Source organism: Centroberyx gerrardi, chromosome 6 (genome assembly GCF_048128805.1).
Source record: "Centroberyx gerrardi isolate f3 chromosome 6, fCenGer3.hap1.cur.20231027, whole genome shotgun sequence".
Lineage (NCBI taxonomy): Eukaryota > Metazoa > Chordata > Actinopteri > Beryciformes > Berycidae > Centroberyx > Centroberyx gerrardi.
Window position 1 is genome coordinate 2,761,446 of NC_136002.1, and position 12,502 is coordinate 2,773,947.

The window sequence follows — 12,502 nt, forward strand, 5'->3', positions numbered from 1 at the left end:
TGTCATTTAGTCAGCATTTCAGCACTTTGCGCTCTGAGTATGAGTACTTGGGAGGTGGATCAATGTTGATCACAGTACTATATTATATTATCGGCACACTTCTAATATAACGTACTTTGTGTTTCCGTGACAGCAGCCAACGGCACCGTGACCCTGGCCCCGGCGCCCACCCATGCCCCGCCTCCGCCCCCTGCACCCGGCCGCTGCAGCCGGGGTCAGTTTCTGTGCCGCCGACCCCCCCGCTGCATCCCCGACTGGCAGCGCTGTGACGGCCAGCCCCACTGCCAAGACGGCTCCGACGAAGCCCACTGCCGTGAGTCTCCGCCGCGCACACATGCTACCGTCATGTACAAAAATCATGGGATGTAACATGTTTGGTTCTGCAAAAAAACGTGAGGAAATAACGGTACACACACACACAGATGCCCACATACTGGCTGTGTTTACATGCATGGTAACCTGGCTACTGGCCTTATTCGAGTTAAGGTCTTATTCAGGTTAAATTGGGTCATTGCAGTAGCAAAATAGTAATAGGATACAATACAAGCAAATGGAATATAAATAAGAATCAAGCAAATGGGTGATATTAAACATAACGCAACCGCCAGTTTCAACACTAGAACATGTTATGTAGGAATGAACGTAGGAAAAATACATTACAGCATTATGAGGTTTTGCAAAATAACAGCAGTAGAATATACAAAGACAAAGGAAAAGCAGATTGAAAACTATCTCAAAAATACCAAAAAATTTAATATACACAGTAATGAAATCATAGATGTATTAAAAATATAATGAGACAAAATGGGAGAATATCAAGAAAACAATGCGAATTTGCAGCATGTATACATAATGTGCAAAATGTATTTGTACTCACATTACCAGCTTACATGAGGCCATACATGTGTATAGGAAGTCTCTAGGCGTGCCGATGTGCATTGAAAAAATGTTTCACCTTATCAAATATATTCACTTTGCAGACGTAGATAACATTTGCACAGCATATGCAGATTTGGATATGTGCATTACTAGCTGTTCGGCTTACCAGAAACTCCAGATATAGGGAGTATATGTACAGAAATAGTGGCAACTCAGATGCAGAGAATACAACAACAGTGATCTAAAACTTCTCTCTCTCCATCCAACCTTCCCACCCTGACTTGTCTGTCCGTGGACGTGTAGCCACCCGCGGGCCATTATCCTGCGTGAACGGGACCCGCTGTGCGGACGGCGAAGCCTGCGTGTTGGACAGTGAGCGGTGCGACGGCTTCCTGGACTGCTCTGACCACAGCGACGAGGACAACTGCACCCGTAGGTCTTCACTGCTGTGTACTGTACTGTGTCCTGTGATGGTCTCAATGCAGTTTCATAGGCTTCTCCACCCTGATGAGTAACATTTTTGTAGAAACCGTGAATACTTTGAGTTTTTTGGCATGAAAATGGCCAAATTTAAATTTAATTTAAATTTTTTTTATTATCAGCAGCTTCAATCCAAAAAATATCAGTATCTGCTTTCGAAATACTCATATTGGTCAAATCCAGTTTCTAGGTGGAGTGTAAATACCATTAAAACAATATCTACACCGGTATAGTCCATGCCAATCAAGTCTCATGCTAGTTTGAAAGTAGTGCAATATTGCCACCTGCTGGTCGTCAGTGTGCATTTTCGGTTGTGCGGTATACAAAAATAAAACGAAGCGTCCCAAATGTGATACTTCATAAGGACTATGAAGAATCTTGCCTGCCTGTTTCTGAGCACGCTGTCCCTCTCTCTCTCTCCCTTTCTCCCTCCCAGTGGATTCCCTGGCCTATAAGATCCAGAACCTCCAGTGGACACCAGACTTCACCGGTGCCATCACCCTGACCTGGTCCCGACCCAAGAACCTCCCCCTGGACTCCTGCTACTTCCTCATCTACTACAGGTGAGTTTGATTTGTTCGTACGCATGAGGCGTTGCTTTAGTCCATTAACCATACACCAGAGCGGCCCAGTCATCACTAGGTAATTGAAATGTATCTATCCACTTAGCCTTCCACACATACACACACGCACACACACACACACACACACACACACACACACAGTCCCCTACAAATATTCACAACTATAACTCCTCAATGCTTGAAGATACGGAGTTCATATTAATATATCACCCATGTGTTATGTGAAGACAAGTATGCTGACAGAAATATTTGCTAGTTTATTCATTAATTAGCCTCATTAATGACCTCATTAGCATAATTGACTCTGTTTAATATATCATGGTGATTATGGCGGGACATTAGGCAGCTCAAGTGCCTCTTGTGTTTTGTTTTTTCTACATGTACATGCATATACATGTCTATCTTCCATATGAATATGTTTATAAAATTCTGATTATATTATGCGGTGATCTTATCAGAGTACCTGCTGGTCATGGAATTCCTTGAACATCATGGCATTTGGAAAGGTGTTCCAGACAGGGAAAAGTCGGGGAACTTGATAAATTCTTGGGGGAAGTCAGGGAAAATGGGTCGCTTTACAGAAATACAGCAGAATGTATGTTCCAACTTGTTTCACACATTCATTGCATTAGATGTTGGTTTTCAGTGTAAACCAGACTGTTTACCCTTTTAGGAAAACAACATGAACAAACTAGGAAGGAAAAAAAATCTTTTTGTCATGAAAGTACACTGTTATGGAAAAGTCATGGAATTGGTAACGCTGTCTTACGATGCTGTGGTTCTCCTCAGGCTCGTGGGCACCCAGCAGTGGACCATCATGGACACCCACAGCAACAAGAGCAGCTACAAACTGACAGTGCTGAAACCAGACACCACCTACCAGGTCAAGGTGCTCACCCAGTGCCTCAGCAAGCAGCACAAGACCAACGAGGTGATCACCGTCAGGACACCAGAGGGATGTGAGTAACACGAGATGAGATCAAACAGTGATGTGTCACTTTACAGGCTGCTAATTTACCACTGCTATGGCTCCTTAACCTGAGTTTTATCACTAACCTCACAGGAACGGATTATATAGTAAATAACTTGATTGTTTACTAGTAATTGCCGATTTGTAATGAAATTTAAATGACAGTAAGGAGATCGAGAATATTGGATTTTGGTAAAATTAGTTTTAATTTAGTAAAATGTTCGTTTGGTAATGTGTGTGTGTGTGGTGTAGTGCCGGACCCTCCCAGGAACCTGCAGCTGTCTTGTGACAACGGGGCGGACGGGACGGTGGAGGTTTCCTGGAGCCCTCCTGACAAAGCCCACGGCCTCATCAGAGAATACATTGTGAGTCCATTGACGTACCAATGTAAAGGTGCTGCATGTGTCAATTTAACGTCAATAAATCATTACCACATTAACTTTTGAGACATTAGTATCATTACTGTAAACAAATGAGACCGTCACCGAGAAGATTGACAGCCTCTACTGGCCTCTATACTGCATTTTACACATTTTACTGTGTGTGTGTGTGTGTGTGTGTGTGTGTGTGTGTGTGTGTGTTATATACCAGGTTGAATTCATTGAGCAGGGGGTTGTTGAGTGGACCTCCCAGAGAAGCACCACAACCAGCACCGAGGTGAAGGAGCTGCAGCCGGACACTCTGTACAGGTTCAGGGTAAGACACACACACACAACACACACACAGACACACACACACAGAGAGCTGCCTGCTCATCTCCATATATCTCTCTGACATCGTTGTGGGCAAACAATACATATTTCTCCATATTTATAGTGTAACTTAAAATGCTTGGTAGATGTGATGTATGCATTTTTAAACGTGCGGTGCTCTGATTGGTGTATCCCAGGTGGCAGCAGTGACCAGCCGAGGTGTGGGGAACTGGACTGAGGTTAAATCCATCACTCCTAAGAAAGGTAAGACAGTCTTCCACAAGTCTCACACGCACTCCAGTTTGAAATGTTGTGCAATGTTGCCACCTGCTGGTTATTAGCAGGTATTTCAGGTTATGTGAGGGGACTGTGTTAGGAGCTGAACTGATACTCTGAACTGGGGTTTTTCAAGGTTGGTACCCAGGGATGCAGTGAACCCACCTAATGTTTTACTGTCAGAATAGAGTTTACCAACTTTCTAGCCTGACATGAATCTGTATGAATGAAATTCCCATTATACATGATAGTAAGTAGTATCACAATAATGTAAATTATATGAAGATAGGATCTTTTGAGGTCAAAAGAGCATAAATTAATACTGTTTATCACTACTTCACTGCTGAAACCAGTTCTAATATTTTTGTATTGAAGCTACCGATAGCTGACATTTTAAAGATCAATATCTTTAAATATTATTCTTGAAACGGCATTCAAACAATTATGGGATACTAAACTTCATTGAATCCCACACTAAAAGATTTCTCTTAGAGTGTTCAGTTGAAGGGATACACTAGGCCTTTATAGAAGAATTTATTTTTTTTATTTTTTTTTTACATAAAAAACATTAAAGAAAATAAAGTTTAATTTGCAGGTTTTACAGAGTGCCACGTCTGAAGCTACTCCCACACCACATTGAAATGATTTCCTTGTCAGTCATCTGAAAGAATAATAATGATAATAAATCAGGGAGGAACCTCCATCATATCTGAGGTGGATGACAGTCTAATTGTACTCTCTCGTTGCTCCAGCTCTGCCTCCGCCCTCTGTGATCGCTGACAGCATCACCGACAACTCCATGAGCCTTTCCTTCAGCCTCAATTCCCCGTACGAGGTCAGAGGCCGAGTCTCCGAAGCTCCTCTTCAGTTTGTTGAAACCGTCTTCTCCAGTCTATATTTCACCTGCCAGTAAACATGGCTGATGGGTCTCTGCTCTGCTCTCTCGTGTTTGTCAGGTGAAACAGTACATAGTGGTTCTGTCCTGGCTGTTCGACGCCCATGTCAAGGAGAGCAGGAACTACACTGTCACAGAGGGGATACTCAAAGGTACTGTTTGATATGAGGCAATAGACACTGTGTGTGTGTGTGTGTGTGTGTGTGTGTGTGATTAAGATTGTGTATTTGTACACAATCTTATATTTTCTGCCCTTGTAAGTATATGTTTGCACTACATATTACTGTTTTCTTCCTGGTGTCTGCAAAAAGAACAGAGGACAGCACAACATGATAAAATCAAATGAAATCCAATTTTATTGATATAGCACATTTGATACAACAATGTAACTCCTAGTGCTTTACAGATATGGATAAACGGTCATGTAAAGGAGTTCAGGGTCATGAAAAATACAGCCAGAAACAAGATAACAAACATCATAAAGAGGTGACAAGTGTAAAAAAAAAAAAAAAAAGATAATATGATAAAAAATATGTGTATATATATATATATGAAGTATGGTTAAAAAAACAGAAACAACGTAATCAAAAAAAACATTCATTAAACATTGAGACATGCATATTACAACATAGTAAAATGTCAATAACTCAATAACAGGGCATCAAAGCTGAAACAAACTGAAAAAGATTGATTTAACAAACTTTCCATCCCCCCATGCCTAATATCGGTTATTTTATGTGTGCCGCATATCTCCAGCTGCGAACCTGACTGCTGGAACAGTGTATGAGGTGGCAGTGTGGGCCCACACCAGTATAGGAGACAGTCCCACCGCCCTGTCCCGCCAGCAGACCAGCGGCACCCAGCCGGACCGACCCCTCCTCAAAGCCCGGGCCATCAACCAGACTGCTGTCGACTGTAGCTGGACCACCACCGGACCCCCCGCACAGGTACAGCACACACCAGGCATACACACCGCATCACATCCACACTGGTTCACATTTGACATTGTCGTTTTTCCGCGACTTCTGGGATACATGAAATGACCAAACGTGTGTGTGTGTGTGTGTGTGTGTGTGTAGGTGTACGGTGTGTTTTACGCCACCTCCTTCCTGGCTCTGTACCGCAGTCCCCGCAGTGTGAACACCAGTTCTCTCAGCCTGACAGTCACAGTGGACAGTGATGAGCAGTACCTCTTCCTGGTTAGTCTTCTCTTCTTCCTACCAGCTGTCTCTGCTCTCTAGAAACAACAAAAAACCACCTGATGCCATTAAAGACACATCTTATTTCTTACTCTGTTCTAGGGTTTTGTGGCCCTAAGCTAATCGATAAGCATGACCCTATGCGGTTTCGTCCTCAGGTGCGCGGCATCTCTCCCTACCTGGGTCCCCCCTCTGACTACACCGTGGTGAAGATGATCCCCAACGAGAGGCTGCCACCCAGGAACCTGCATCGCGTTCGAGTGGAGAAGACCCAGGCCATGTTGAAATGGCAACCCCCCTACGACGCCCCCAGCTCCCCTCTGGTATGACGCCGGCTCATGTTACTCTGTCTATTTCTGCCGCGCATCACAGTACACCGCCGTCTGCGAAGAGGAATGGAAATATTAAAATCAGTTTTGTCCCCTAAACCAATACTGCACCCAATCATGTATCACAATGCAGATACACTTAATAGTTTGTATCAATTAACTGCAAATTATATACGGTATGATGTATATAATCAAATTGCACTGTAAGGTTCTTGACCGTACCCAGCCATAATATATCTGCCTTTAAGATATACAAAATGTACATCAACCTTGAAGATCTGTACCGCGCTAACCATTCTTAATGTGTTGGTGTATCTGTCTGTGTGTGTGTGTGTGTGTGTGTGTTTTCCTGTCTCTTTGTCTGTAGACATATGCAATCCACCTGCGGGACGTGATCCGGAAGTCGGAGCAAGACTACAAGCTGACCACCCAGAACAACACGGTGGAGTACCTGCTGAGAGGCCTGGAGCCTGGAGGCCGATACAGCGTCTCTGTCCGCCTGCGCAACATGAGCAAGGAGGCCAGCTTCACACTCAGCACAGGTAACACACACACATACACACACACAGCGCCGGGATATATACATATGGAGCTTAATTTGTGACTGAAACACAGACGTCATAGAAGTTACAGAAGTGCCTAAATAAATACTCTTCCTCTGCTCCAGTTCCCCTGCCGGCTCCTGAGGCCCTGAAGATTCTGACAGAGAAAGACCACGTGTTCCTCTTCTGGAAGAGTCTGGCCGTTAGAGAGAAAGGCTTCAACGAGAGCAGGGTGAGACGAACACTAAATGTTGTGGGTGGTGGGAGCATCGCCTCTTGCCATCCCCGTTTACTTCATGTTCTGTCACCTTCAGTAGAGGACTTTGAGATGATGTAACACTCCCTCTGGTGGCCATATTGGAGGTCCACAGCTCTTGGCTGAGAAAAGCCGATTGCATTTCTAAATGTAGGAGTCAGCCATATCAACAGTACAGAATAGACATGGTTCATTTCTGTTTTATTTACTGGGGGACTGATCATTTTCCCCACCAATACATTTTACCCATTTTTAACCCTAACCCTCCACCTTATCACACTATTCACTTTCACTTACAACACTGCTGAATTGACCTACAACCACACCACAACAATCTTGTTCAAGTATGTCTTTTTCTAGCCTGATTGTTATATATTTCAACATTATTTTTGCACTCTCCAAAGGACCTCCATGATGGCACCAGATGTGGCTGCTAGGAGATTTGTGATGCAACTGCAAAGCCTCTATATAAAACTCTGTGGATTTATTCTACTTAACCAATCCAGAAGCAGCATCCATTTTCACTATACTGTGTTCTGTGCTTTTGTGCACTGGTGCGTATTAATCTGCCTGTGTCTTCTGGGCATGATGTTCGCAGGGCTACGAGGTGCACGTGTATGACAGCGTGACCAACCAGTCTTCCTACCTTGGCAACACCACAGAGACCTACTTCCGCATCAGCAGCCTGCTGGTGGGGCACAACTACACTTTCTCCGTGCAGGCCCGCTGCCTGCTGAGCAGTCAGCTGTGTGGGGAGCCTGCCCTACTGCTCTATGACCAGCTGGGAGCAGGTACCAGACCATAGACGCACTTAGCCCAAACAGCCTCTAGATGTCGCTGCAGTTCATCTGCATTTATATGCATCTCGAGTCTGAATGCGACTCGTACAGAACACAATGTGCAGCAAGAAGCGGTTGGTTGAAGACAGCCTCTGATCTGATGGCTTAATTCGCAGACCAAACATGCAAATCCTAATATACAAGTCACAGTGCTGTATCATACAAAGCTATTTATTGGGTTTGTTTGACGCGCGTATCTCTTATTTTGAAATTTGGTCTTGTGCCATGGATGTGGAGAACGGCACTACACAGCAGAGCGAATGGTGGACTTAGACACTGAGTTTTATGTGTTGATTTTTTACATCTTATCTGTTTTGTATATACTCAAGGAGGAAGCCATCGCATCAGATACCATCTTTGACCATCCGCTTCTTTTTTTCTCGAAGGTGAACGGGCCGTATACAGTCTCAAGATGCATGTAAATGAGTGACAGTGACCTCTTGAGGCTGTTCTAGCTACCTAGGAATAAATACAACTTATAATTTAGGAGGTTTATAAGATGAATTGTTTTATATGGTAAGATTTCTAGAGATCACACCATATAAAACAAACCAGTTTACACATCTTCAGCTGTGTCTGCTGCTCTACAACAGACAAAGGAATGGAAAAAGTGACAAAGTGTACACCTTTGCATTACCTATTACATTACTGCCTGTAAGGTTTGACCAATATTGTTTCTTGAAGGCCAATACCCATATTTTTAGATTGAAGCTGCCGATATGTAATGTTTTTTGCTGATAGTTATTTTGAAGGCAAAAAATCACAAGGACTCAGTTTCACCCAGAATTTTATTCTTATCAGAGTGGAAAAGCCCCAATGAAACCCAGATAATACCCTTGATAATATGATAATAATAATACCAATACTACATTAGGTCACTACCATATCCCTGCCCTGGGCTATAGTACCTATTTCTTTTCTGCCTGTCCAGGGGCCAGCGACACGTCCCGCAGCGAGGGCCACTCGGGCGACATGGCGGCGGTGGTGGTGCCTGTCCTCTTCCTGCTGCTGCTCGGGGTGTGCGGCGGCCTGGTGGCGCTCTACCTCCGGCACCGGCGCCTCCAGAACAACTTCACCGCCTTCGCCAACTCCCACTACAACTCCCGCCTGGGCTCCGCCATCTTCTCCTCCGGGGACGAACTAGGTGAGACGGGTTCAAAGAAAATTCTTTAAGAGATGCCAATTTGTCTTGATGACATCTGAAACTACAGGCAGACACAGTTAATTTTTCAGACTCCTGCAACCTTTGTAAATATTCCCCTTTCTTCTCTTCCTCTCAAGGCGACGACGACGAAGACGCTCCCATGATCAGCGGCTTCTCAGACGACGTCCCCATGGTCATCGCGTAGCGAGACCTCCCTCCCATTTCCTATTTCTCTCTTCCCTTTTCCCCCCTTTTCTTCTTCCACTCCCACTCACCCACTCCCCATTAATCCCCATTAATGGCGCGGTACGGCGGAGGAAGAGCGACATGGTGGCAGCTTCACCGCCATCCCGAATCTGTCAAAGGGAAGCCATCTTGGTCGGCAGGATTCATGAAGAAAAATGGAAGAAAAAAAAAAAACGAAGCGAAAGAGATATTTTTCAAATCTAAAATGCACTTTTTTTGGATGCGCAATAACTTATTTTTTATAATATTAAATATATATATATATACAGTATATATATATACAGTATATATATGTAGGGGTCAAAAAGGACTGGGAAGAACAGGTGGACACTGAAGCAAACTGTGAAGGATTTGAGTTTGTTGAGCGCGCCGGGGGAAGAAAGACCCTATTTGTAATGCAAACTCACTGTCCATAGGAGCGGTTCATTGCTTAAAGCCAAAATAAACATCCAGAGACTGGAATATAGAATGCAAAAAAATTCCACAGAAAACACACGTTGAAAAAAATACAGATACATAGACATACATGTGCTTTATATAGTATGTACGTTAGAAAATATTGGACCGGTAGATGTTACATGGTATAGCACAGTATGTACGATACCAATATGTGTAACATTGGTGTGTACAGTGTATAAGACACTTGGAAGAGATAACTGTTGGTCATGTGTCATCATTTACAGCGTCTAACAGAATCTGAAATCATTGTCGCTTCAAATGATCACCACTTTGGAAACTGTTGATTACTAGTAAACACATTGACGAAGCCTTTGACGCTCCGTGTAACCAAACGGCGATTAGGGATTGGATTGATCAGTGGCACCATGCAGTGTCCTCACAGATCCACTTTTTATTTTTATTTTCTTTTTTTTTTTAACCACCAGCAGCACGGGGGAAACGGAATCCCTCGCAGCGTCGCCGAGATTATCTGAAACATTTGGTATGTAAATATTGGCTTTTAATATGTCCTCTCCTTATAATGCTGCACCATATCGTTCTGTAAAAAAAAAATGTGTATTTTTGGTTTTTATCATTCAGGACCGCAGATGATTATTGTCCCCAGCATTTTTGCCATAGTTGTAGTTCTAGAGGAAGCGTGTTTGGGGTTCTCAGGGAACTGTGTCGGACCGGACACCAGCGCAGTGCCACCATCCACCACGGCTTAGGCAGCACTCCCAATGTACTGTCGCATAGGTACACGCCCCTTTTTAAGAGGTACGTAATCTGTTTTGGGTGTAATGGCTCACACACAGATTATTTTCAGTGGTTCTGATACGAGTCAGGTTTGCGGGCTCGCTGTCAGCGGTTTAGAGTAGGAGTTCAGGATGGTGAGACTGATCCTTGATCAGTACGTCAGGCAACGTCCTTTCCATGTTACTAAGAGCAGTTGGATGGAGAGATTAACCTGTGAGGGGTTTCTCTCTCTCTCTGTATGTACAGTAGCTTACTGTTGCACGTCGGTAAATGTGTCAACGTAAAAATAATTTTCGGGAAGAATCGTCTTTGTTCTGCTGCCCCCCCCCCCCCTTCACCCGACTACGTAGTCCATTAACTGAAATTTGTGTTTTGCCTCTTAGCTTGAGCCATTCGAATCGACGGTGTTCTGCTTTCTATTGACCTGTTTTTTGTTTGTAAAGATGTATTCATGAATGTATTTTATATCTGTCATTTTAAGGCATTGTCATTATACTGTCACCCCCTTTTTGAAGTTAATGCACACTCATCGATTCTCCGTGGTACAGTGAATTTGTAAAGCACCCATTCCACTATGGACAAATGTCACACAGCCTTTTTTTTTTAATGCGTCTGTAGACTGGCCTCTGCAGACACATCTAAGCTGTTACAACCTTCGAAGCCCCATTTTCTAACCCAGAGCAACAGTAGAAGCCATTACCATTTTGTCAGGTAGTGTCCAAACATCCATTTTCAGCATCGTATCTTTTATCATCAAGGCTCTTATCTAGTTCTTCCCCAATTCGTTAAAGAGTGTCTCTGCTGGCATTTTAGGTTCCCTCAAGGCTCTCTGTGTTCTACTGCAACTTTGTCTTGCTTTTCATCCTCGAGGTTCACGCAGCCCTTCAACCCGTTCATAAGGTACTTTTCTGTGTTATTTCATAAACCCTTCTCGTTCTGTTTCCTTGGCCTTAACACAGCGCTGTCCAGGCGGCCGATTCGACGGCATCGATGCTGTTTTTGCTCTGTGGAGTTTTGACTTTTTTTTTTTTTCTGATCTTTTCTTTGTTTTTGTTTTGCCACATAATGCCTTATTAGAACACATTGGGTTTATATGTAATGTACTGTATGTATGATAGAACACAAGTGCACACACGCATGCATACACAGTCGCACACACTCTGCCCATACACAAGGCTGAGGAGGGTAAAGAGGAAGGGACTGAGAGGAATCATGGGCATTTGGAATGGTTGTTAATTTGTCAAATCACTACTCCTTTCTGCATTGGCTGTTCTAACGGGCACATACAGTATCTAAGCCGGCCACTTAGTCTCCTTTTAGTCAAGTTTTACACTTGTATAAAGTATAATTATTGGTTATTTTGTGACCGTTTTCTCCCCAGTTGTCCTAATGTCGACTCTCTTTACTATTTGTCAAATGGTATGCTTCAAAATGTTCTTTGGCACAGAGTATGATGATGTTGGACACGGCCATATTTGAAGATATTGATATCTTGCTTGCTTATATTGGAGGTTGCAAAGGAAATGAGATGTTTGGAGATACAGTGTGAGGTGTTTTAAAAACCACTTATACTGAAATAAACTTGCTGAAAATGTCGGGCTGTCGTCGCTTTCTTTCAAGTGTCTTTCACGCTGTGAAGGGAGGGGGTGCGTACTGTATGTCTGTAATGCAGATAAAACTATCAATAGTTTTCAACATCTACCTCCTTAGGTTCTACCCAGATCACCACAAGAATGGGAATTTCCAAGAGGCAAAAAATGTCTTTTCAAACCCCTCTAGAAAGTGTTACAGTATCGGCACTGACCACCACAAAATATTTTTTTTTTACTATTTAATTGTAGAGCTGTGTGTAGCTCTGTCCCACTCTCTCTCTCTCTCTCTCAATTTCAATTCAAAGGGGCTTTATTGGCATGGGAAACATACGTTTACATTGCCAAAGCAAGTGGAAAATAAAAAACAAAACATAAATACAAGTAA

General features: G+C 43.4%; 1 protein-coding gene across 1 annotated transcript in view; it reads left to right on the plus strand.

The window, feature by feature from the left end:
• Window positions 1–12,121, plus strand: part of sorl1 (sortilin-related receptor, L(DLR class) A repeats containing) — an 82,387-nt gene extending 70,266 nt beyond the window's left edge. Inside the window, exons 32-49 of the mRNA XM_071906028.2 lie at window positions 134–313; window positions 1,183–1,311; window positions 1,796–1,922; window positions 2,733–2,902; window positions 3,166–3,278; window positions 3,505–3,609; window positions 3,803–3,869; window positions 4,634–4,716; window positions 4,838–4,928; window positions 5,533–5,723; window positions 5,856–5,975; window positions 6,134–6,298; window positions 6,672–6,846; window positions 6,972–7,078; window positions 7,701–7,893; window positions 8,873–9,085; window positions 9,223–10,271; window positions 11,485–12,121. Coding sequence (XP_071762129.2) covers window positions 134–313; window positions 1,183–1,311; window positions 1,796–1,922; window positions 2,733–2,902; window positions 3,166–3,278; window positions 3,505–3,609; window positions 3,803–3,869; window positions 4,634–4,716; window positions 4,838–4,928; window positions 5,533–5,723; window positions 5,856–5,975; window positions 6,134–6,298; window positions 6,672–6,846; window positions 6,972–7,078; window positions 7,701–7,893; window positions 8,873–9,085; window positions 9,223–9,290 — 2,297 coding nt within the window. The 3' untranslated portion in view covers window positions 9,291–10,271; window positions 11,485–12,121. The remainder of the gene's footprint in view (window positions 1–133; window positions 314–1,182; window positions 1,312–1,795; window positions 1,923–2,732; window positions 2,903–3,165; window positions 3,279–3,504; window positions 3,610–3,802; window positions 3,870–4,633; window positions 4,717–4,837; window positions 4,929–5,532; window positions 5,724–5,855; window positions 5,976–6,133; window positions 6,299–6,671; window positions 6,847–6,971; window positions 7,079–7,700; window positions 7,894–8,872; window positions 9,086–9,222; window positions 10,272–11,484) is intronic.
• Window positions 12,122–12,502: the final 381 nt, after the last annotated feature.